General features: G+C 40.7%; 1 protein-coding gene across 1 annotated transcript; it reads right to left on the bottom strand.

The window, feature by feature from the left end:
* Positions 1-17: 17 nt before the first annotated feature.
* On the bottom strand, positions 18-13,726 carry csrp2 (cysteine and glycine-rich protein 2). Its single transcript, XM_083934849.1, has 6 exons — positions 13,613-13,726; positions 10,445-10,566; positions 7,894-8,062; positions 6,056-6,185; positions 3,251-3,344; positions 18-218 (listed from the first exon to the last, which is right to left on the bottom strand). The coding sequence occupies exons 2-6, from the start codon at positions 10,554-10,556 to the stop codon at positions 142-144; spliced, it is 582 nt and encodes a 193-aa protein (XP_083790975.1). The 5' UTR covers positions 10,557-10,566; positions 13,613-13,726; the 3' UTR covers positions 18-141.
* Positions 13,727-22,711: the final 8,985 nt, after the last annotated feature.

Genomic DNA, 22,711 nt, shown 5'->3' with positions numbered 1-22,711 from the left:
ACAACGTGGGTTGTTAATGTTTTTATTTGTATCATGAGTGCCTACTTCAACATAAAAACACGTGAGGGAGAAAACAAGAGAAGGACTGGTCGATGTCAGACAGAGGAATGTGTGAAAGCAGTGAGAGATCCCGTTGAGCCATCACTGAGCGTGCACCAGGGCGCCGGCTCCTTGGCCGTAACCAAACCCTTTGGGTCCAAAGTTCTTGGCGTAACACGCTGTGGAGGGAAAGAGGGGAGAGTAAACAAGCTGCAGATTGTATTGGTCCAACACGACATCCTTACATTACCGATGAAAAACATCTTTTCAAAACATTTCAAGTGTTCGAGGAGGTGTCAGTAAATAAAACTGGCTGCTTTGTGATGACATTGAACAGATAAGGAAAAAATATTATGACAGGGAAGAAACTTCACCAGTGTGTGAATTATGTTGTTTAGTTTTCAGTTCTATGTCCTCCCAAATGTGGCCCATCCCTCGTGGGATTACAAGACACAACTATAGATATGTTTAGATATACTGTATATATTTCATTTCTCACTGAAGTCGATCAAAAACCTGTTTGCTCTTCTCCTTCATTCTTCTCATCCAGTGATGTTTTATCGTTTGAAAACATATTAATCATGACATATATACATATATATATACACACACATATTTACATAAACACGCACACATATATATATCTACATCATGTTAAAGAGCTTTTTCCCCCTCCTCTCCAATGCTTTCTTCAAGCATCTGGCTAACTTGTAGATTTCATCTTGCAAGTATGTAATAAATAACTATAACAAAGAAAGTATAGGTGCTATATAATAACTATATAAATACTGTGAAAATATGAAAACGCTCAATCCACAGAGAAATGAACACAGTCCGTGTTCAACAACTGTGACTTTAGACGAGCCGACTTCTGTGCAGTTGTGATTTCACACAGAGAAACGGGCGCTGAACTGCGTTTCAGAGAGAGAGAAAACAGGTGTATTCTGACACAGTATCAGAAAAAGAATGTGTTTTTTGAACAATAAAGCATGGAGTAGAAACCCAAAGTACAAGTATGAAAATGAAAACATGGGACTTTTAAATGTTTTTATATGGAAACAGTCAATTTTGTGGCTCATCCACACAAAAACAAGATTTTAACCATCTAAACAGAGTATTGTGCGGTGGCAATGTTTTGACACCTAGCCTTATATTTTGTCTAGGGGGCGTTACCATATGCGAATAAACAATTATGATGAAGTGGGATTCACACCTGGGTACGGTCAGATTGGATGTTTAACAGTCAGTGCATCGGGAGTAGTTGACTTCAATATATTAACTCTTGACAGAAGATGAGGAGAACGTCGCAGCATGTCTCTCTGATTGGACTATACTTGGACTGTGGTTTGATTTGGGTTCTTGGAGCGCCACTAACCAATGACCTCTGATCCAGTGTATTGAGGTGAGTCACAGCTGGTTTTTGATGGATAAAAAGGGTCTCCAGCTTAGAGGAACGGTTTCCCAGCTCTAACACACAAAAAAATAAGCTCTGGATGTGGTCGAAACCATGAGGTGCAGAACTTGTGACTTATGAAATATTTTTCTGAAAACCACTCCAGGGCAGTTTTAAAACAAAATGTTGAAGTGTTGTAGCTTTCTCTTTCTGTCCACATGTGTCTTTAAAACATTCATGATTAGAGAAACAATACCCAGCTGCAGGACGTCTCCAAACCACTGACTGATAGCAGCAGAGTCTGGCCGGTTTGGGTTTGGGTTTAGAGCTGAGATGCAACATTCCTCTTCATCATAACAAGGTTTCAGTATGACACTGAGCAAACAACCATCTGCTGACAGCTGTGTGCGTGTGTGTGTGTTTGTCTGTGTCTCCTGTTTAACTTAACCATCCCATCTAATTTTGCTGATGAGGAGGGAGAGGTCCCTGGAGGTCAGGCTGCACATGTTTCTGCCCACTAAAGTCTGGTGGACAGTGAGCCACTCCGTAAGCTCAACAAGGCCAGTGTGATCGAGCCGAACCAACACACCAAATGTGAGAGAACTCATCCATGTTTGTGTCTTTTGTTCGTTGGTACATGAGTCAGTCCATCCAGCTCGGTTTTAGCTGATATGATCACATCAGCTGACAGCAGTGACTCAGCAGCAAGAGCTGCTCTCCTTAGAATGCAGGACTCCTCTTATAAGCAGGTGTCAAAGGTCCTCTGAGTGTCTTGTTATAGGAGTCTCTGAGGCTGTAGCTAAATGCTAACGTTAACATGCTCATAATGACAATGAGACATCACAACCGCACAGAAGTCCTATGTTCTCATTTAAAGACGCAGTTCCTGAATGCGGTTCTATGTTCATTTCTCAGTGGATTGAGTGTTTTGATCCTTTCACATTACATTTACATAGCACCTTAACCTGCTTTTATAATGTAAAGACATAGAAATCTCCCTTTTTACATTATGGGACCAAAGTGAATTTCCGGCATAAAATCCTCACAGGGTCGTTTTCAGCATTCATCAAATAAGCCATCGAGACAATTTTTTTTTTATAACAACTATTACCGGAGAAATCCGGTAGAGTTGCCAAATGCGAATAACGCTGATTAGTTCGGGGCAGCAAGGTGAAGGCATTCAAACGTCTTTTTAACCACTAATACTGCTCAAAATAACAGCAGACCTCTGCAGCTGCATGACAAGAGTCCCTACACAGAAAACAAAGCACCAACAGTGTAGTTAGTGAACCCAGAGTTTATTAAAAGAGTGTTTTAAAGACTTACCTACTGGCCCCTGTACCAGCTCCTCTCATAGTTAAGTCCATTCAAGTGGATTACCAAATTCTATCCAAAAGGAAGGAGCCCATTGGTGCTTCGATTAATGTGTAGGGACTCTTATCATGCCTTCACTGTGCTGCCCCGAGCTAATCAGTGTTAGCAGCATTTAGCTGTTAGCGACTGTCCGGGATGTCTCCGTTAATAGTTGTTACAAGAAAAAAAAGTCTTGATGGCTTATTTGATGAGTGTATTTTATTATAGACCCTGGGAGGGTTTTACACCGGAACTTTACTTTAAAGTGAGAAAATGTGTTGCTGCCGGATCTCTGTGCAGCAGCAGAGTCCTCAGTGTTGCATGGTGGATTTATTCTACTCTTGGTCTGCATACGTGTGTTGGCTAATGCAGATGTTGTTTCACCTTGTATTATTCTGGCCCTCTGTTGTAAAGCCGTGATAAAGACTACACATCTTTAGTGTAATTTCAGATGTTTTATCTCACCTTTGCAGTAGATTTCTCCATCTTTCTCAGTCTGAGTGGTCGACTCCAGGCTCTTCCCACATTTTGCACAGCGGAAGCAGTTCTTATGCCACGGCTACGAGGAGAAAAGAGAATTTGAATCGTCTACCTACAGTGGCGGCTGTTCAGGTTTGTTTTTGTGCTTTTATGCTGAATATACCTTTTTAAATAATCAGACAAAAATATTTAGTTTGCTGTTTACAGCTGATAATAGCAGATGTTTCTTGGAGCGTATGTCATCATTTCTTTTGTCAAATCCCGTCAAAGCCGCCTGGGGGCCTTTCTGAGTGTCTTGAAAAAGAAAATGACAGGTTATGCTTTGGCCGGTGAACGAAGCCTCATAGATTCCCTCCCTTTAGGAAACACATTAACAGCGCGATGACGTCACCTGCTATAAAACAGCTCATGTGTGAATCCAGGAAACGCATCACTCCTCGTTTAAAAGGAAATCTTTGCTCTCTGACAGGCTTTCATCTGCTTACATCCTGCTGATACGTCTCATGACTTCATCTACTGTAAATCCAGGTCTTTAACATCTGCCAGAACCCGAGTGTCCAGACAGGCTCACAGGATTAGCCCCAGCTGTTAGGAAGCTCTCATCCAAACTTTTTTTTTATGGAATGGCTTCAAACAGTATTTGTATTCTCTCATTAGGAGAGACCACACCAAACCTCCTGCGTGTGGTTCAGCCCTATAAAAAACATGTGTTCAATCCAGTCAAGCCATATGTGCGATGTCGACCGTGCTCCCGTGGAGTTAAAGGAAGCCCCACCGCCTGGGTTAGAGGTTGGATTTGTGTTGGGGCTGTTTATGCTAAAACTGTATTTGATGGTGGTTTTGTAAAGTTGAATACACACTTTTCATTTGAAAGGTTATCATAACCCACACTGCAGCTGAAATCCTGTGAAAAACATTAAAGTTATGTCATCATGAAGAAAAACCCCAGAAAAGAGTTGCAGGAGCACATCCTTAAAGGTTGTGGTATCAGGTCAGATTTCAGGCACGGCCTAGTTGTACACTGACTATACTCAGACAGTGCTGTAATGACAATAAATGAATCTTCACCCTAGCCTAGAGTCATAATTTTTGCAGCTTGGCTCCAAATGTGAAAGCCTAATAATTGCTTTGGCTAAGATGTTGGCAGTTGCCTTGATTTAAAAGCCTGACAGTGCATATTGTATCCAAAGTGTGTTTTTCTTCAAACACATCTTTGCTGTCAGTTGTGTCCCAGATAGAAGATGAACAATGATCCAAAATGCTGAAAAGATTATGATCCATAACTAAAATACTCAAACGTCTTGTTTAAATCCTTACCAAACAAAACTCGGAGTCAGCGTGCTAACATGATCAAATGGAGAGTGTAAACATGCTGATGTTTTAACAGATATGCTGTTTACCACATTACCCTCTTAGTTTAGCAGATTATCATGCTAAAGTGCTGATTATCACTAAACTCAAAGTACAGCTGAGCCTTTTGTTTATATTTGGTCATTCTGACCAAATACTGCGAGGGTGACTCGGCTGGGAACCGTAGGGTCGACAGTTCGACTCCCTGTGTGGACCATGAATGGAGTGTGGACTGGTGGCTGGAGAGGTGCCAGTTCATCACCTTGACACTGTCCAGGTGCTGTTGAGCAAGGCACCAAACCCCAAACTGCTCAGGGTGCCGATCCATTGGCAGCCCCCTCGCTCTGACATCTCTCCATTAATTGCATGTATATAGATCCTGTTTGTGCATGTGTGTGTATTTTGGGCCTGTGTGTGTGTAATGTGAATAATATAATAAATAAAAAACTGAATTTCCCCTTGCGGGATTAATAAAGGATTCTTTCTTCTTCTTCTTTTGATAATCAGTCAGAACAGCTGGAACAGTCTGGTTAGTTCAGAAAATGATCACTTTACAGTCACAAAGCCCTTAGAACCAGGAAAAGAAACATATTAGGATATCCACAATCTGTGAAGATATCTGTCTCATATCACAGTATTGATATAATATTGATCCTCAAAGCAATGTCAGTCAAAAGCAACTGGACTTGGTTATTTAATAACCAAATAACCAAGACCAAGTCCAGTTGCTTTTGATTGAAATTGCCTTGAGGATAACAATGACCTGGACAAATGAGAACATTCACAGGCATATAATATTGATGTACTGCCCAGCCAAAGTCAAGGGATCACACCTCATCCTGAGGGGAACACGAATGTCTGCACCACATTCCATGGTGATCCAGCCAATAGATGTTGACATTTTTCATCCCAAACTACGTCTGTCAACCTCAAGTATCGTCAAAGTCGTGTCCTCTGGGAGCCAAGAATGTCTCTAAAATCCTGTGCTAACTTATCTGATAGATGCTGACAGTTAATCCCCAAAGTCAGTGGCTTTCATCCTCATGAGACCATGAATATTTGTAAAAAAAAAAAATCATGCTAATCCATACAAAAGTTACCTCCACCACAGCTTGATTTGTTTTTCAGCGGGATTATGGAAAAACTTGTGGCACGATTTTAATGAAGCTTGTTGGAAGGGTGTAGCGCGGGCCACGGAACATGACGTTTTGGAACGGACTCGAATCACAGGGCGAATATACAAACGATTTTTCTCTCTCGTTAACATTGTGAGACGGGGCGTTTATGCTGAAAAACCCAGTTCCATTCTGCATTAAGATTGTGACATAGGACATGCATAGTTCATAATATCTCGAGGGTTTGGATTGGTAAGATAAAACAAGCAATCTGAAAGCATGCATCACTGGTGTGTAATGTAAACCAGAGAGTAGAAGATCTCACCTTGCCTGCCCCCATGATCTTCTCAGCTGCATACACGGAGTCTCCGCACCGGGCACATTTATCTGAACCTCCATATTTCTGGGCAAATTTGGATGGGTTGGGGTTGGTGGTCGGTCTGTGAGTTTGTGTCCTGGGGGAGAAACAACGTAACAAAACTTATTACAGCATTATCTCCAAATATCTCATTATTTTTGCCTGAAGCCTGAACCCATCATTCTGTAAAAACACTTATCTGATTTTGGAATTAATAAACTTCTTCTGTACCAGAACCCACTCTTGTGAAACCATTGACTCATTAACTAAGTAGTGACCCAAAACAATGACATCTGCAGTAATAAATACCTTAGTAACTACCGTAGTTATGCATCAGTTAAACATTAAGTCTTAGATCAATCTATACCTGCTGAGACTACTTTATAAATGATTGCAATACCATGTTTAAAAGACCAGAAATAAACCTGGCACACCCTGCTCCTCCACTGCGGCTCTCTCGGTCCTCAGCCAGTGGTGGGAAAGTGAGCAGGGCACCTTGGGGCCCTGGTGCGGTGCTTACCGGAGGGTGACTGCCAGCCCCAGTGGCCCCTGAATGAAGCCTTTTGTGCCAGAGGACAGAGAGGAGGGAAAGCGGGATCCTACTGCTTACATAATAAACTCTTTCATAACAGCCATCACCTGACATCTGAGGCAGGAGTAAACACTCATGGCAGTTGTGTGTGGCTCTGTGTTTTCCTGCCTGTTTTGGGTGTTTTCACATCACATGTATATAAGGATACACAGTCACTCTTCATGTCCCAGAAGTTGATGTGGTTTTTGCAGTGTGCCCAGACCGTAGAGCCGTCCCATCGTAGGGCCTCTACTGCAGGCTGGCTGACCCTGACTTATTAGATGATGTATTAACCTCTTGGATAATTACTCCAAGACTTCAACTTTGCCTTTTGATCCATGCCGTTCACCAAACCAGCAGGGAGCTGCTGCAGCCGAGCTGGATTTGTTAAAGAGGAAGACTATCATATGCCAATACTCCATCAATGTTCCTTTTCTCCTCTCCACAGTTCAGGCAGTGAGAAACAGAAAAGGATGCAGGGAAGAGCAGCAGCAGGCGGGGAAGAGCAGAGGGTAACCTGGTAAACCACCAAGTGGGGTTCTGACTGCCATTTACCCACTCATCTAGTTATTACTGACTCATGTTCACACTGCTCTCTGGTGCTATACTGGTGGAGAACAATAAAGGCAAAAATCCAATCCAGTTTTAATGTTTTAGGCATTTTAAACATGTCTGTATATGACATATATTCATAAACTATTTCGACTTCAGCTCAATAAATCCATGCTGTTTAGTGTTCGGGGACAACAGCTCTGTCAGAGGCAGCAGCCACAACATAAATACACCCAGTGCCACTGAAGTCACTGACCTCAGCAACCTCTGTGTGATAAATGCCACACATTTCAACATGTCATTTGTGCTGAACTGAATCTATAAATTTGCTAAAAACACACCCACAGCAAATAACTCAGTAGTTACTGGTGGCACTGCAGGACTTTACTGTCAAACTGTATCTAAATTTGATCTTAAGCTGCTTTTTATCGTCCCATCGGAGAGAAACATTGCAACACAGCTCTGACAAAACAAGATATCAACAGGAAGACACAAACACAACTGAGCAACTGCATCTACAGTTATGATGGACTGCATGACGTTATTGATTTCCCAGTGTTGTGTAATACCATTTAATACGTATATGACTCCTGACCACACGGCGTACTTTAGCAGACAGCTTCAGTTCCATGTAGGCTGAAATAATCATCTGGATGTCATGATAATCAGCAGCACGGCTTACTCTTCGTGTTTGATTCCCAGCCGCTCTCCTCGGTCCATGTTGAGCGTCCCCGCCCCCTGACCGTAGCCGTAGCCTTTAGGGCCGTACTTCTTCCCGTAGCATGACTTGCAGTAGATCTCCTGGTCGTGAATAGCCAGTGTGGTGCTGTCCAAGCCCTTCCTGCAGACCACTAAAGACAAACAGAGAGGAGTTACGTGTGAACAAAGCTGAACAAAGCTCGCTTTAAAACGAGTGAATCTCGAGCCGTTTTCTCATATGAACTCCAGACAATGTCCGACCAATCAGGTGCGGATATTTTCCCCCGTTTCTCTTTCACGCATGTAGAATGTCCATGTCAGACGTGTTCTCACTTAGAGGAATTATACCGTTTGGCAGGTTTGTACAGAAAAGTAAAAAACGCATTCACTGTTTGAAACAACAAAAGCATCACAGTGGTTTAAAGACTGCACACTGGCCGTTGGGATTAGTTGAATTCTTCACACACTGCCTGCCACTATGAGAGCTTCTGATACTGGTTTAAGATTTCACACAACTCGGCTTGAAGAATGTCTCCGCTCACGTCACTTCTCTCTGATCTTGTAACACTTTCGAAATGAAAGCTTTGTGCGCTTATTACAAGATTTCCGTATGTCCAATCGCTCCTAAATCCTCATAGTCCCTTTACCAATTTTTATGGTCTGAGTTTCTGTCAGGAGTATTTCCACGTCCCATTTGCTCCAGCTAGATCTTTATTCTTCATGTGCTGCAGCTGCTGGCACGGAGTATAAGCAAATCTTAAAGATAAAGCCCCAGTAAGTGTACTGGAGTTATATGACGCTCTGTTTTTAACTGTGTGACATTTCTGTCAAATAGCTGCCTTTCATACGCAGAAATGACAAGTGGTGAATGTCAGACTGAGAAACTAGAGGGAAGGGCAAAGGTGGGCCAAGGACACCGAGTCCCCTCGCCCATCATGTCCTCAGTGGGAGTGACGGACAAAGCTGCCGTTGTATGGGAAGTCCCGGAAAAATTAACTCATCTTTTGTGGCTCCAGTTGCTTTGATAGCAGCTAAATGAAAGTGTTTGTACAATCCTGTCTCTGGTCTTTGCTGGAACATCTTCACTGGCATTTTTAGTACAGTTTAGAAGCAGGAAAACTGTCCACCCGTCCAACAAACTGACAATGACACAGTGTGGTATACACAGCCGAGGACCAGTGATGGAAATGTGAGGACAAGCTTCCTCCGATGAGCTGTGGAGAGGTCAGTTTACCAGCGTTCTCCCTGTGATGGTTTCTGTCCCTGAGCTTTCACGGCTCTCTGCAGCTTCAACCAAGGTTATCACAGCAAAAACAGTCAAATCCATGTCCTTTACGATATTAGAAATACAAACAATATGTGCAGGTTGATGAAATATCTGCTCCTGGCAAGTCTTACGTTAACATAATTACATTTAAGACTTTTGGCAAAGTTAGGCATCAGCTACCACAATGTCTGAGACGTTCTTTGCTTTTTTTTTTAGGTTAAGTTAGACATCTGAGACTCAAGAGTTGGCTTTATGTATTAACTTTCAGTGTTCAAGTGACCTTTTTCACAGCACTTCTCAGTTGTTCGGCCGGGTTTGATTCCTGTAGGTCGTGGTTTGTGAATGAGCGGCTTTTCAGTAGGCCATCTCAAATCTAAATTCAGCATAGCTTACTCCACCAAGACACTTCAAAACAGTCTTTCACTCATGCACAGCTATGTCACAAGGACAAAAGGAACTTGGTTTATATTGCATATTATATATATTTTACTATTGCCATATCCTGACTTTTAGGCCGTAGTAGGAATGAACCCATTGTGAAATTCTGGGGCGATTTTCATTTGTTGTTGTTTGTTTTGTTTTTGTTATTTATTCCCCTTTTTGTCCAGCGCCCCGGCTTGGACCACTCCCTTTTTTCAAACTCAATCTTGATTTCGATCTCAGTGACATACCTACAATGTTTCTTAACTACAATGTTTCTTGCATTGTTGGGGCAGATGGACAAACAGACAAACATACTGTATAAACACTTAGACTACTACTATTACGACTATTTCTCCATGACGACAAACACAAACTCACAAGATGAAAACTATCCCAGTGTTGCTGTCACAGCTGATAATACCTGCACTGTTTTAAAGTCGTCATCACTTCATTACACTATCTTTGAATAAGCACATATTCAATCACACATTTAAGAAACAACCTTTAATTCACCCTCATGTGATGTACCCCCTCTTTTGTAGAACAATTTCCCCTCTGGGGTGAATAAAAAAATACAAAATTGTATTATCCTACACTTCCCATAACCTAAACTCCATGTCCTCAGTTGTGTCCTAATGCAGGCTTCATGTTAAAAACAATTGATGCAATCAGCTGCAGAGCACACCATACCACTGTGTCGGTAGTATTCCCTATGAGTGACCTGATCTAGGTGTACACTTTGAAAAAAGGTTAGCAGTTGCATAAAATATATTCTACTTCTACTTTCTGGACTAAAACATTCAGAAACATTGCTATAGTAAGCTGTTACAGACGGACTACTTACTGCAGAGAAAACAGCACTTGTGGAAACTCTTCCCGTCACACTGCACCTCCTCAGCGTGGTAAACAGTCCCATGGCACGCTGTGCACTTATTGCCTCCTCCCCAGTTTGGCATTGTTGTGGTTCTACGAAGAGAGATAGAGAGATATATAGAGATATGAGGGGCTTATGTCCACATCTGGACCTTGGAAACCAAAAGGACTTTTTCAGGCCTCATTCAAAAAGTAAGAGATGACCTTAAAATGAGCATTGATGCTTTTCAGCGTACCCTTCTTCACTGGGGGGAGCTGCTCTCTAGTAACGCCCCAACGTTGATCAAAGTAGGGCTGGGCGATAATTCAATTTGATAATTTATCTTATAAATAATAATCCTATGTAGATTTTGTGACACACAATTATATTGTCTAAACTTGCAGGTGTCTTAAACTGATCCAGTAAAGGGCCGCTGTGGCTGCATGTTTTCATTCCAACCAAGCAGGAACACACCTGATCCAACAAATCAACTGTGTGAAGGCGATTCAGTTGGTTAAATAAGTCAAATCAGGTGTGTTCTTGCTTGGTTGGAATAAAAACCTGCAGCCACAGCGGCCCTTTACTGGATCAGTTTGAGACAAACTGACAATAACAGCAACTTTTTAAACTGTTATCGAGATGTGACATGATCTACATGGGGATAGAACATTAGCTTAGCCTTAGCTCAAAGGCACATCAACTGTATAAATGATGGAGAGAAGCGTCTTGCTCATTCCCATGTTCCTGTCTTTAAGGAACCTGTATTGCTTGATTTCTAATGTCACATGTTTGAATTGAAAGCCACTGCTCCAGCACTACCACCGTGAAAAACAATGCAAAAGAGGTCGGCCTGAACAGCAGAGCAGACTAATACCCAACGGAATGCTTCGGGGCGCCGTGCCTGAGGGCTTTTGTTGTCTGATGGGCCGTGGCTGCAGCGTACAAACACAAACAGCAAAGAAGAAGTGTGAGCGTGAAATAAACACTGTTGTTACCACACAGAGCCCAAAGGACGTCCCCATTCACTCCCTGACTCACATGTGCATTTGTTCTAATTACAGACTCAGCCGCCTTTAAAAATGTGTCAAGAGGGCGTGAGTGAGGTTCCATAAGGGCTGGATTTAACATTTTAAGACTTTCCCTGTGTATCACCGCAAAGCGAGCCTGCTGTCATATCATAATTGGGAGACTAAAATTAAAAAGCGGTTATTCTTAACTAATTGAAAGGAAAAGCCAAAGTAGTAGAAACTATTAATCTTGTCCTCCTCCCAGCTGGATTAGAGACAGGTCCGAGCATGACAGCGGATCAAAAGGTCCCCACAGGTCCCTCAGGGGTGGGGTGTGATGAAAAGTTTGGCGTTAAAGTGTACAAACCAGCGACCCAGCTGAAGTTTAGCCTCCTTTGACAGAAACCACAGTAAATCTAAAGTTTCACAGAGTTCAGCGGTTATTGCTACACCAAGATTATGGATCCTTGTCTTTAATTCAATTATTGTATTTCTAGATTGAAGTTGATAAAGAACCATATTTGTGCTGGTATTCAATGTCTTTAAACTGTCACATTTCTTTCAGGAGTCTGTACCCTCAAAAAGAATCTGAAACAGCCTTGAGATCATTTTACTGATGACTGGAAACTTTAATGTTCCACTGAACCAAGACTAATGACATTTTATGATTGTAAGAGTGACTCACTGGACCCCGCGGAAACTCTGGGATACATTAGTGCTTCTGATTTTTAGTTGAAGTTCATTTAATTTTTTTTTCCCCAGGCCCTTTTACATCACTGAGATGGTAAAAAACAACAATGTCTTTAACTGTTTAGGAAGCGGGGTACATCATGGGAACAGAGGGTTTATTATTATCATTATTATTATCTCACTGCAACATTACATAAAATGTCACCATGGAAACAAAACGCAGCATTAACCTGTTATAACTAATGTTATCCAGTGTTGGAATGTGACTAAGTACATTTTAGTAAGTACAAAGTCGAGGTATTTTACTTGAGTATTTCCCCTTTATGTAACTTTCATCATCAACATCTGAGGTAATTATTGTACTTTTTACTCTTCATTTGAAGTCCCCCTTGATGTGTACAGAAAGCATCCTATGTTAAGCAAAATAAAGTCTTTAAAAAGCCTCTCGGATTCAATTCAATTCAATTGTATTTATAGTGCCAAATCATAACAAAAGTTAGGATGTTTTACAGAGTAGGTAAAGACCACACTCTATGACTTATTTATGATTTACACAGACCCAACAATTCCCCCGTAGAGTATGGTTGAGACAAAAACCTTACCCTTCTCGGATCAGCTTGAAAATGCATCGCCACAAAGCTGAAAACATGAAGAGACAGCCAGGCTACAGACACATGATGATCTTAGAGAACATGATGCTTTGCTGTAGATTAAACTAGCCAACAGGATATAAACGAGTTAAAATGAGCAACATCTACATCAGTCAAATGCAATATCCACATTAATGCATCAGGGATATGGATCCACAATGATCAGATGATAGGAAAACATTTTACTGCACTATACATACTGTTACTTTAAGTACTTTGACTACATTTGTACTGATTACATGTATGTCTATGTTTACTTTAGTGAGGTTTTGAATGCAGGACTTTAATTCATAGTGGAGTGTGTTCACAGTGTGGCTTTCTTCCAGCCCTTACACCCATAGACAGTCCATGTCTATGCTTATACCATTGTAAATATCAATGTATTCAGCCTAGCATGCTTTTAGGCTAACGTTACCCTTTACTGTTTTACATGTTAGACTGATAATTTAACTTAGTTAGTTTTAGCTAGTTTTTTTAATGTTAAACGGAGTTTTTATTAGCTAAGTTAGCTAACTGCTGCCCTTTTTAAACTTCATTTTTCTCGTCTATAACTGCAAAAACACACCATTTTATCCAAATTATTAACATTTCTGAGACTATAAGGCAAAAGTAAACACACTTACTCAGAACTTGCAGCTAATTGTAAAAGTTCCCCTGAAGCTTTAGTTTGTTAAACACAGTATTAGAAACACTAACTTTACATTTGGACACACTTGCTCCTCACCGCACACATCTTATATGAGTAAGTAACGTTCATTAAAAGTGCCAAAGTGAAATCTATCCCATAATGCGCGAAACTTCAACAAAGTTACCTGAAAGTAGATGTTTATAAAGCGGGCAAGGTGTGGATGCGATGGTGGCTCTGCTCCGGCTGAACGTGTTCACGGTAAGTCCAGACAACCCCGCGGCTCCTCCGCAGACGCTACTACACTGACCCCGCAACGCCACATACTCCACATATTTACTCCAGCAGCGGGAGGAGGGGTTTCAAGGGGCGTGAACGCACCACTGCCGCCTTCAGGGGCTGTCAGAAATCATGACAACGTCTAATAGAGAACCAATACTGTGGAGCTCGAACAGTGCTAGTGGGTTTTGACATAGACGTAAAATTTGACATTTAAAAAGGAAACATTGAAAAAAGTTCCACTTAAAAAATAAAATACAGGCATTAAAACATTTTTTAAAACTTTTTTTCACATTCTGATTTTTTTTTCAATGAGCAATTTTTTTTCCATGTCACTGTTTTGTCTTTGTGTCCCTCCTTTTCTCTTTGTTTTTCCAGTTTCAACTTCCTGTAACTGTTTAGCTGTGGAAAGGGGAGCTTGGGGGGGTTAAATATTTCTTAATGTCTGTTTTTTTTCATTTTCTGTGTTTCCTTTTGCAAAGCCAAATTTTATTTGTCAATGCCAAAAATGATTGTCGCTGTTGTAGACCAGCTCCATAAGGACCACAAATCATTGACTCAGAACCAGAATCGCAATCAACTTCATTGCCAAGTATGTAACAGATTACATACCAGGAATTTGACATGGTGATTCAGTACTTAGTGAATATGCAAATATACACAGAAACACAGAAAGAATACACACAATTTAACAATAACAACTAAATAAAAAGAAGACATTCAAAGGTTATAGATATAGAATAAAATGTGCCTATGCTACGCTCTTATACAGGGGAAATAAGGATGTATGTGTAATAGTCTCTTGGACAGCTTACATGTAAAACTAGAGTCTCGGATCAGAGAAAAAAGATTTCCTGCTTGCATTAAAATATGGCCTTATTTGACATTTTTGCCAGCTGAGATCAGCTCAAATGTATGGTGGCATCCGCGATGTTTTGTTAAATTGTTGTAAAACAGCTATATATGATAGATGATTAAACGCAGCCAAGCCACATTTAATATGACTTGCCCCCAAGGATTCTTATGGGCAGAACATGTGAGCAGTGTTAATATTCTTCTGTCTTTTTTTTTGACAAAGATATTATATTATATTTTGTTATTCCTGTATCAAAAAGGGACATGATCTATAATTTCAGAGCAGTGAGGACGGCCTTTTAGCACTCAGCTCCTGGGTCAACTCAAGGACACTGGAGGACACACCTACTGATGACTTCTGTGGTTGGATCTGTCACTGCAGGAGCTGATGGTGAGTACAGGGTCACGGATTGTGCGCTGAGGAGTGAGCGCAGCTTTCTCGTGCCTGTTAAAACTAAAAAAAAAAAGATTTCTGCAGGAAATGAACTTATCCTTCCTGTCACAGGATTACAGGAAATGAGGTGGAGACAGTAGACTCTATCCCACCTGTGTGCAGCATCTTTTATCTATATAGTGTATACGTACAATCATTTATATTAGATATACTGTAAATGCTTAAAAACACCACTGCTGTAGCAGGTTGTCCAAACTTGCTGTTATCCTGCTCCCTGCTGGATATACCATGTAAATGTTAAGATGGAAATGTTAATGTTTGCAAGCAGGGAAATGTTTGGAGCACAGATAAAGCCAAAAAGAGAGGTTAGTGCTGACATAATAACTGTACTATAAAAGACTGTGGCACAGACACAAAGCTCACCAGTGAAGCACTGTTCTAAGTCCCAACAGACTACTTCCTGATAATAACTTCAAACATACAGCATGGCTGACACCTGTGATCCAACAGGAAAAAACAGACAACCCAATGTTTTACTTTGGACATTATACATATGGGGAAAAAATCAGTTCTGCTGCTTAATGACTAGTGCAATTCTCTGTACACAAGTCTAGTTCTAAAAAAAAGCATGATAATGAAAACAGAGCAAATGTATTTACATCACAATCCCTATAGGCTCACATTCTGCAGCTCTCGCCTGCTTTTAAGTGAAATTAGCTGAACAGATTGAATTACAGTGATGAGAAAACACTGATATCAAAGTTTTTTTTTTGGTTTATCATAGATGGAAGAAAGAAGCCTTGTTTCACACGTTAAAGGTCCCCTATTGCAAAAAAGTGAAATTTCCATTTCTTTTTTAACTTTATAGCAGGGCAGGTGTTATGTAACTACATAGAGATACACAGAGAAATGCACACAGCCTGTATTCAGAAACTGTACCTTTAAACGAGTTGTCAGGACTTATGCACGTTGGGATGTCACAACTATGCTAGATATAGTTAGAAAGTGCTGCATCAGTGCCGCTACAGTCATGCTCCGACTGCAATGATGGTGCAGAAACACAGAGAGCGCAGATGCAGAAGACCCAGAAACACTGACCAATCAGAGCCGACTGGGCTTTTTCAGGAGAGGTCTTAAAGAGACAGGTGCTAAAACGGAGCGTTTGAGACAGAAGGTGAATACGGGTATATTCAGGCAGACTGTATGAGAAAAAATAAGGTGTAGTTTGAACATTAAAACGTGTACACATGTTTGAGTAGAAACCCAAAAGTAGAAGTATGAACCTGAAAAAGAGCGTAATATGGGACTTTTAAAGCTACACAACGAGGGAGATAGCATGGATTTAGCACAATTTACACACCATCAGGTAAACTGCTGGTTATGAAACCTGTGACCTTTGGTTGAACGACCTTTCTCATGGCATCACTAAGTCTCACCACAATGGAAGTACATAGTGACACGTTGGGCAGACTGGCATGATTGCCAGGCTTTAATGTCCACAGAGATGAAGTCAATCTGATTATAGGCTGAACCAACATGTGTAATTGACCCAAGTCTCCTACTGTTAGAATATCATCTGCAGTGAGTGGGAAAAAAACAGACAGTAGCCTGCACTGTGGCCAGAAAACCTCAGCATAATTATTTTTCAATTATGCCATTTGTTTGAAAGGTCCATAACAATAGAACGGTTGCTAGAGGAATATTAAATCAGTTTCATGTTCATCTTCAGACTGTTAATCTCAGCATTGTTCCGTTTAGGATTTTGGACGATGACAAGGCCAATTGTTGTGACTGTGGCTCAGATCATGATCACAAAAGCTGGAAAATATATGAGAGCCTAAATGCTGGCTATTAAATGAAGCCATGTGTGCAGCCACTGCAGTGCTGCGAAGATCATTCTCTCCATTGTGATTTTCCACAATGAATAATACCAGATATATTACCTCACTGTGCATTCAACAAAGGAATCTTTTATTTTATTTTTCTATGTAATAAAGTTATCTAAGAGCCACATCATTCATGTGAAAATGGTTTTGCCCCTTTCTTTATCAGCCAATTCACCTAATTTGATTGTTAACTACATGCAGCTGATTAACACAGTCAGGCCTGATTGCAGCATGCCCTGCTGAGTCTGAACCTCACTGTATTCAACCTTTTTGTGAAGCACTCACCACAGAGTCCCTGCAGTCAAATGCCTGTATCAAAAGGAATTCCACAGGAAATGAAAAAGGAATATGTTCTATATTGGTCTCCAAGGATAAAGCGACAACTAAAGGACGACTCAACAGGACGAAGTGCAGGCATCTCAAGCTTCAGCATTCACAAAAAGGAGACAAGGCAAAGATGGATTTGTGGAAGAATGGGACGGTGGATACCTCATTTAAGAGTTCTGAATGTTCCCGGAGGCTTTTAATAATAATAATGCTTTATTTTTAAGATAGGGACAGTGCACATTAATGAACATCGAAGTGTTAACATATCTCTGTAAACATGCCGGATTATAGCAAAGCTGCTAATTTGCATCTGTAGTCTCTAATAAATAAATAAATAACAAATAAGAAGAGACAGCAAATTAATAGATGAAAGTACAAATAGAAGAGACAGGACACACATCACAATACATAAAATACTCAGAAGGACACCAGACCCAGACAGGATATAACAATGGAATAAAAAGTAATGTTCAATTAGTTCAGGTCCAGTTAGAGGTCGCACTTTCGATTTGAACCATTGTTTTAGTTGTCCTTTAAAGAAGAATATGTGGGGCGTTCCCTTATTGTCGATGGAAGACTATTCCAAATGCCCTAAAAGTGAGGCTAATGTTACATATTTCTTGATTCAAAGGCATTAGAATAACTACAATTCAGTGTGAAGCAAGTCCTAACTACACAGGGCTTGTCCACAGGAAGACACGCTTTCCTGTAACCGCACAACTTTTGTATCGTTTGGCCAACCATTCACGCGCAGCCGGCGTTTGGCTTTTGTACCCTGGTCCCAGAGTGGGAAGATTTAAGAACGCCGCCCGTGGCTTCTACTGAGAAAATCTAGTGAGAAAGTGACCACCTGTGAGTGCTTTTGTACTGCGGGGCTCACAGCAGCACCCTCTGCTCAGTGAGGACTCTAACTGCAGAGTGATTGGTGCATCAGAGTCCAAAACACCACAAAAGTCTCCACTAACACCAGAAACAGTTACACATTTCTCTCTAGGATGGATGAGGATTTAAGAAGTTGCCACATTTAGTGAGAAAATTGCAACCGGTTTTTGTATCATAGCCTAAATAGTCTCCCCGTCTCTTCTTCTCTATTGTTGGTGTATTTCTGTGGCAGTTACAGCACCACACCCAGGCCTGGCATGTGTACTACAGCGGTTTTAGTCGGTTTCACTGGTTTTGTGTGGACGCAGATATTTCTTGAGTTGAATGTGTGTGGTCAGAAAACTTCATTGAGCCCTTTTCTTTAAACCCAGAGCTCCATCTAGTGGGGTCAACAAATCCAACTAATGCCTCATGAAGCTTCGTTTAGTCATCACTACCGAATAGGGCTTAAGGACGGTAGGAATATAACAGCAGCAGCAGCAGTTGCGTTTGAAAGTGAATTGTTCTGGTTTGCCTCTCGAACAGTGCGATTTCCCTGAAGTGTTTTTGGCCACAGCAGATACTTGGCTGAATTATCTGTCAATATAAAGTTAATTGTCCCATCTGCTGAGGTTTAGTGTCATAAATGCCTCGCAGGGGCCGAACACATCTATTGGCAGCTCCCTCGGCTCACTTTTAGTGCTGGTATAAAAGCTCAGATTAGATGGTGATGTCTTCACACAGATGGCGTGTGTTTTTTTGAGTGTCAATCAGCCTGATCTGACCCTTAGATCACACACGTACTGAATGTGTTTCTCCCCAGTGGAATTTCATTCATAATAAATAAAAATATAGCCTGAGAGCACCCATGAGTCCACTGCACATACAATTGGGTTTCTGATCACCTCATCGCTTTTGCATTCTAACATTTAAGCAATGACATTTTTTGTAATAATGCACATTATAGTGCTGTGACTTCACCCTGACCATCCATCAGTTCCATATCTTAGTGTTTAATGTGTATAACACCGCAAAGTTTGCAGCGACAGGAACTGTTGCAGATGAAGAGTCATGTGACCACATGGCAGGACATCACTAGTTTCTCACAATGCTCTGGTTTGATCTTGGTCCGTTCTTCTTCAGTCTCTGTACTGTAGTCTTAGACATTACCTTGTCACCAAGGATTTTCCAGAGATTCTCTATGGGGTTTGGCCAAGACACCGCACAGCAGAATAGGACTTACTTTTCTCCAGTTAACATAATCTGACTCGTGAGTGGTGGCACTGGAGCTATAGCAGTAGCGAACCTCCTGTTGAAAAGATATTTTCATTCTTTTGCCCAACCAACAACTTAAATTTGTTGATTTGGCTTTCTTTTTCTCCTGATCTGTCTGCATACCACCACGGATGCTTCATACATACATTGGGAGAGACTGGGGGACAGGTCTGACGTGGGACAAAAGCAAATCTCAGAGCGGGAGGGGGTGCAGACAAACATCACTATTTTTTACTCCTAAATTGCGAAAATCTACCACATTGTTGTGTTTATAATACTTAAAATTCACTATTAATAATTATGATAGGTGGGTTGTGGTGGCTGATTTGGATTATTGGGTGGGTTGAAACCATATATTACGCCTATGGTTGTGCATCTATTTTTAGTCATTTTGCATCTTTTTGTGGTGGTTTTGCATCCCTATAGTAATTTCTGTTTTTGTCTGTTCATGGTCATTTTTTTTTTGTTTTGTGTATTCGTGTGGTCATTTAGCCTTTTTTTTTTACAGCAACACTGGCCCCTGACCTTATGGGCCCCTGGTAGGCCCGTCCAGTACTGTGGAACTGAATTTGCCTATACGCGTTTAGAGTCAGGTTACTATCACACAAGAGAAAAACACTATATTGATTCGATAAAATCCTGATAAAAGAGGGTCACTATGGTTTTGTCAGTTTGAAAAGGGGCTGCTTAGGACAGTTATAGACTTAACTGTCCCAAGATAATGTAGCTTTCAACCGCCTGGACCTTAATCACCACAGTCTCATGTCTCATGGATTGAAGCACGACTTCTGAAATCATAATATCTTGGATACGTTTAGCTCTATGAAAGATTTGTCACTCACACAGTTGACCAATGACTTGGCCATGGCTGGACTGTTGTGCAGCAGACTCATAATGACAGAGTCATCTGCTCATTCGATATGGTTGTGCTCTCATGCTTACTTTGGCATGTTTGTCGGCAGAATATAGAGTAAGGTGAGAGAACACAGCCCTAGGAGAAAATAGAATATCATAATAAATGTAATAAAATGTTGTTCACTTTCACTTAGTTCAAAATAATCCATAATACAACCCACCAGATTGGACACAACTCATAATGCTGTCAGCCTCATGGCTAAAGGGTGGAGTTGGACACTATTGAAGGATGAAGACAGATCAATAAATAGCAATCTGGTATGATTTTTTTATTCCCCTGTAGGTGCTTAAACAGAAGGTTAAGTATGGTGATTGAGGCATCCTCAACTCCTCTGTGCACCCATCCTGCATAGGATAGAGTGCACGCTCAGTTCCCCTAACAAGCTCTGCCTCCACAAACTTTTCAAACCTGTTCATTATGAGAGAAGTTAGGGGGCCGGACGTAAGTCTTTAAAGCATAATTCAGGGTTGCTTCACCTTTTCTAAGTAAGATTCAAGCACTTAACAAGCATTTTAAAGTCTTCCAGCACCTTCACAGGTGTAATAAAAGACATATTTACATACAGTATATTCAGTGTATTGATTATTGCACTTCATCACATTAAAATTAAATATTTTGCTATAAACAGCCCAAACTATGTTTTTTGACAGCATTCTACAGACAAATTAAAGGCAAACCCCCCAAAAGTTTCATGTTTTAAATTGTGTCACCTCTTTGTAAGTACACCTGGTATCTTATAGAACCCACCTTTCAAGTTCTTTATTTAAAATCCACCTTGAAAGCACCACATTCAAGTGTCAGCAGCACCCACAGGAACCCTGATAATTCATCTTAAATACATGTTTTTTTTTTCTTTTAATTTCGGCTCTAGGTAAAACAGAGAGGCTATTTTCTCTTTTACAACCAGGATTGTATTCCTAAACATTTGGTGAAAAATGTTCTGATAATCTGATAATACAGTCAAAATTCACACACAAAGCTTAGTCAGCATTTTACATGTTTTAATGGAAGTTTGTGAAAGTGATACAGAAGAGAACATGTTCGGCTCGTAACTACAGAGATCAGAGCTACAGTGAAGGAACAGCTCCAGGTTCAGTAAAAGTTTAGAAACTACTAAAACTAGCAGTGCAATAATCATTATTTTAAACACAGTAAAACAACATTTTACATTCTGCATGTCAGAGTATAAATGACACTGTGAATGCAATGTTCATAAAACGATCACTGACATAAAACTGTGCATTAATGAATACACATCCACTGGTCAGAGTGGATTATTTGGTGTGACGCAGCAAAGTTCTCCTGTACAAAGCACCAATATTTTGGCTGGGTTGTCTGGAGGCAAGTTAGTGGACTAGAGGGCTGCTGATGCAAATCCTTGGACAACCTGAGAAAATCTGTATTGAGGCAACAACTCTCTTCTCTTGGCAATGTGCCTTTAAGGAAAGCACCGAGCCCCCACCTGCACCAGCCAACATCAGGATGTTTCAGACTGTGTGAACATCTGATTTATAAGCTCAATCTGCTTTCCCTGGATAAATTAAGGATAAAAATAATCTTTACAGTACTCTGATATCTCTCCAAAATCCACTTCAAGTATTCAAGTACCCGAGAGCATTGTCACATTGTTCTTTAGTCCTCAGAAACACAGCTGAAGGGTTTGGTGTTTAACCATTAAGCACTATGGTTACAGACACACTTTCCTGATGAGCCTCAACAAGTCCAAGAACTGTTCCTTGAGATTCTTGGCTGGCCGTAAACATTTAAGGCTTTAGTGATTTTCTTCTCACGGTAACGTCTGCAATGAGCAAAGGAGGATTGTCTGCTACTGTTGATGTAAACTGGTGATCAGCAGCTAATGGACTTCCTAGTATACGTTGATAATGTAACACAACCTGAAGGGGCCAATGAAAAACAATCATCTCAACAATAGACAGACATTCTGTCAGATACTTAGTGCTTAAAAACAAGTTTATGTTCAATTACAGTCCCTGTAATTAAAATATGTTAGCTAAAATATAAATACCAATTGGGTGATAATACATAAGGTATGGGGAATTAGGCAGCGTGATCATGTCTGGGAGGGAGAATTAAGGCTGAAATACAGAACAGAGCAGTGGCCGTCTCCCACCACAGGAGGGCACTGTGACATTGGCAATATCAGTGGTTCACTCTGAAATCTGGTGTCCCATAATTGAACCATGAGGCACATTTGGACTCTGAACATAATGACCAATACCACAGGTTTCACTGAAAAACCAGTTCATCACCAGATCTCTGGTCTCTTTTTTTTGTACTTTAGTAAAGAGTTGATTTTAGGTCTCAGCAAATAGTGTTTGCCTAAATGTATATTCTTGCATTTTGGGAGGAAACTCTTAATTTATTAATTACTAAACTAGCACAGCATTAATGGTTTGAAACCATTTTTTTCACTTTTAGGATCAACACCTGAGTGTTAACAGCTCTTAGCTCCTCTTTCATCACCTCGCGGGT

The sequence above is a fragment of the Echiichthys vipera genome (genome assembly GCF_963691815.1).
Source record: "Echiichthys vipera genome assembly, chromosome: 20".
In the NCBI taxonomy this organism is placed as follows: Eukaryota; Metazoa; Chordata; class Actinopteri; order Perciformes; family Trachinidae; genus Echiichthys; species Echiichthys vipera.
This window is presented reverse-complemented; position numbering and strand designations above follow the sequence as displayed.

Bases quoted from the DNA above. Each gene is read 5' to 3' on its own strand.
- csrp2 (XM_083934849.1), bottom strand. From the start codon at position 10,556: ATGCCAAACTGGGGAGGAGGCAATAAGTGCACAGCGTGCCATGGGACT. The intron at 8,063-10,444 runs GTAAGTAGTCCG...GTTTGTCTTTAG, and splicing joins CAAGTGCTGTTTTCTCTGCA to TGGTCTGCAGGAAGGGCTTG. The intron at 3,345-6,055 runs GTGAGATCTTCT...TTCTCCTCGTAG, and splicing joins AGATCATGGGGGCAGGCAAG to CCGTGGCATAAGAACTGCTT.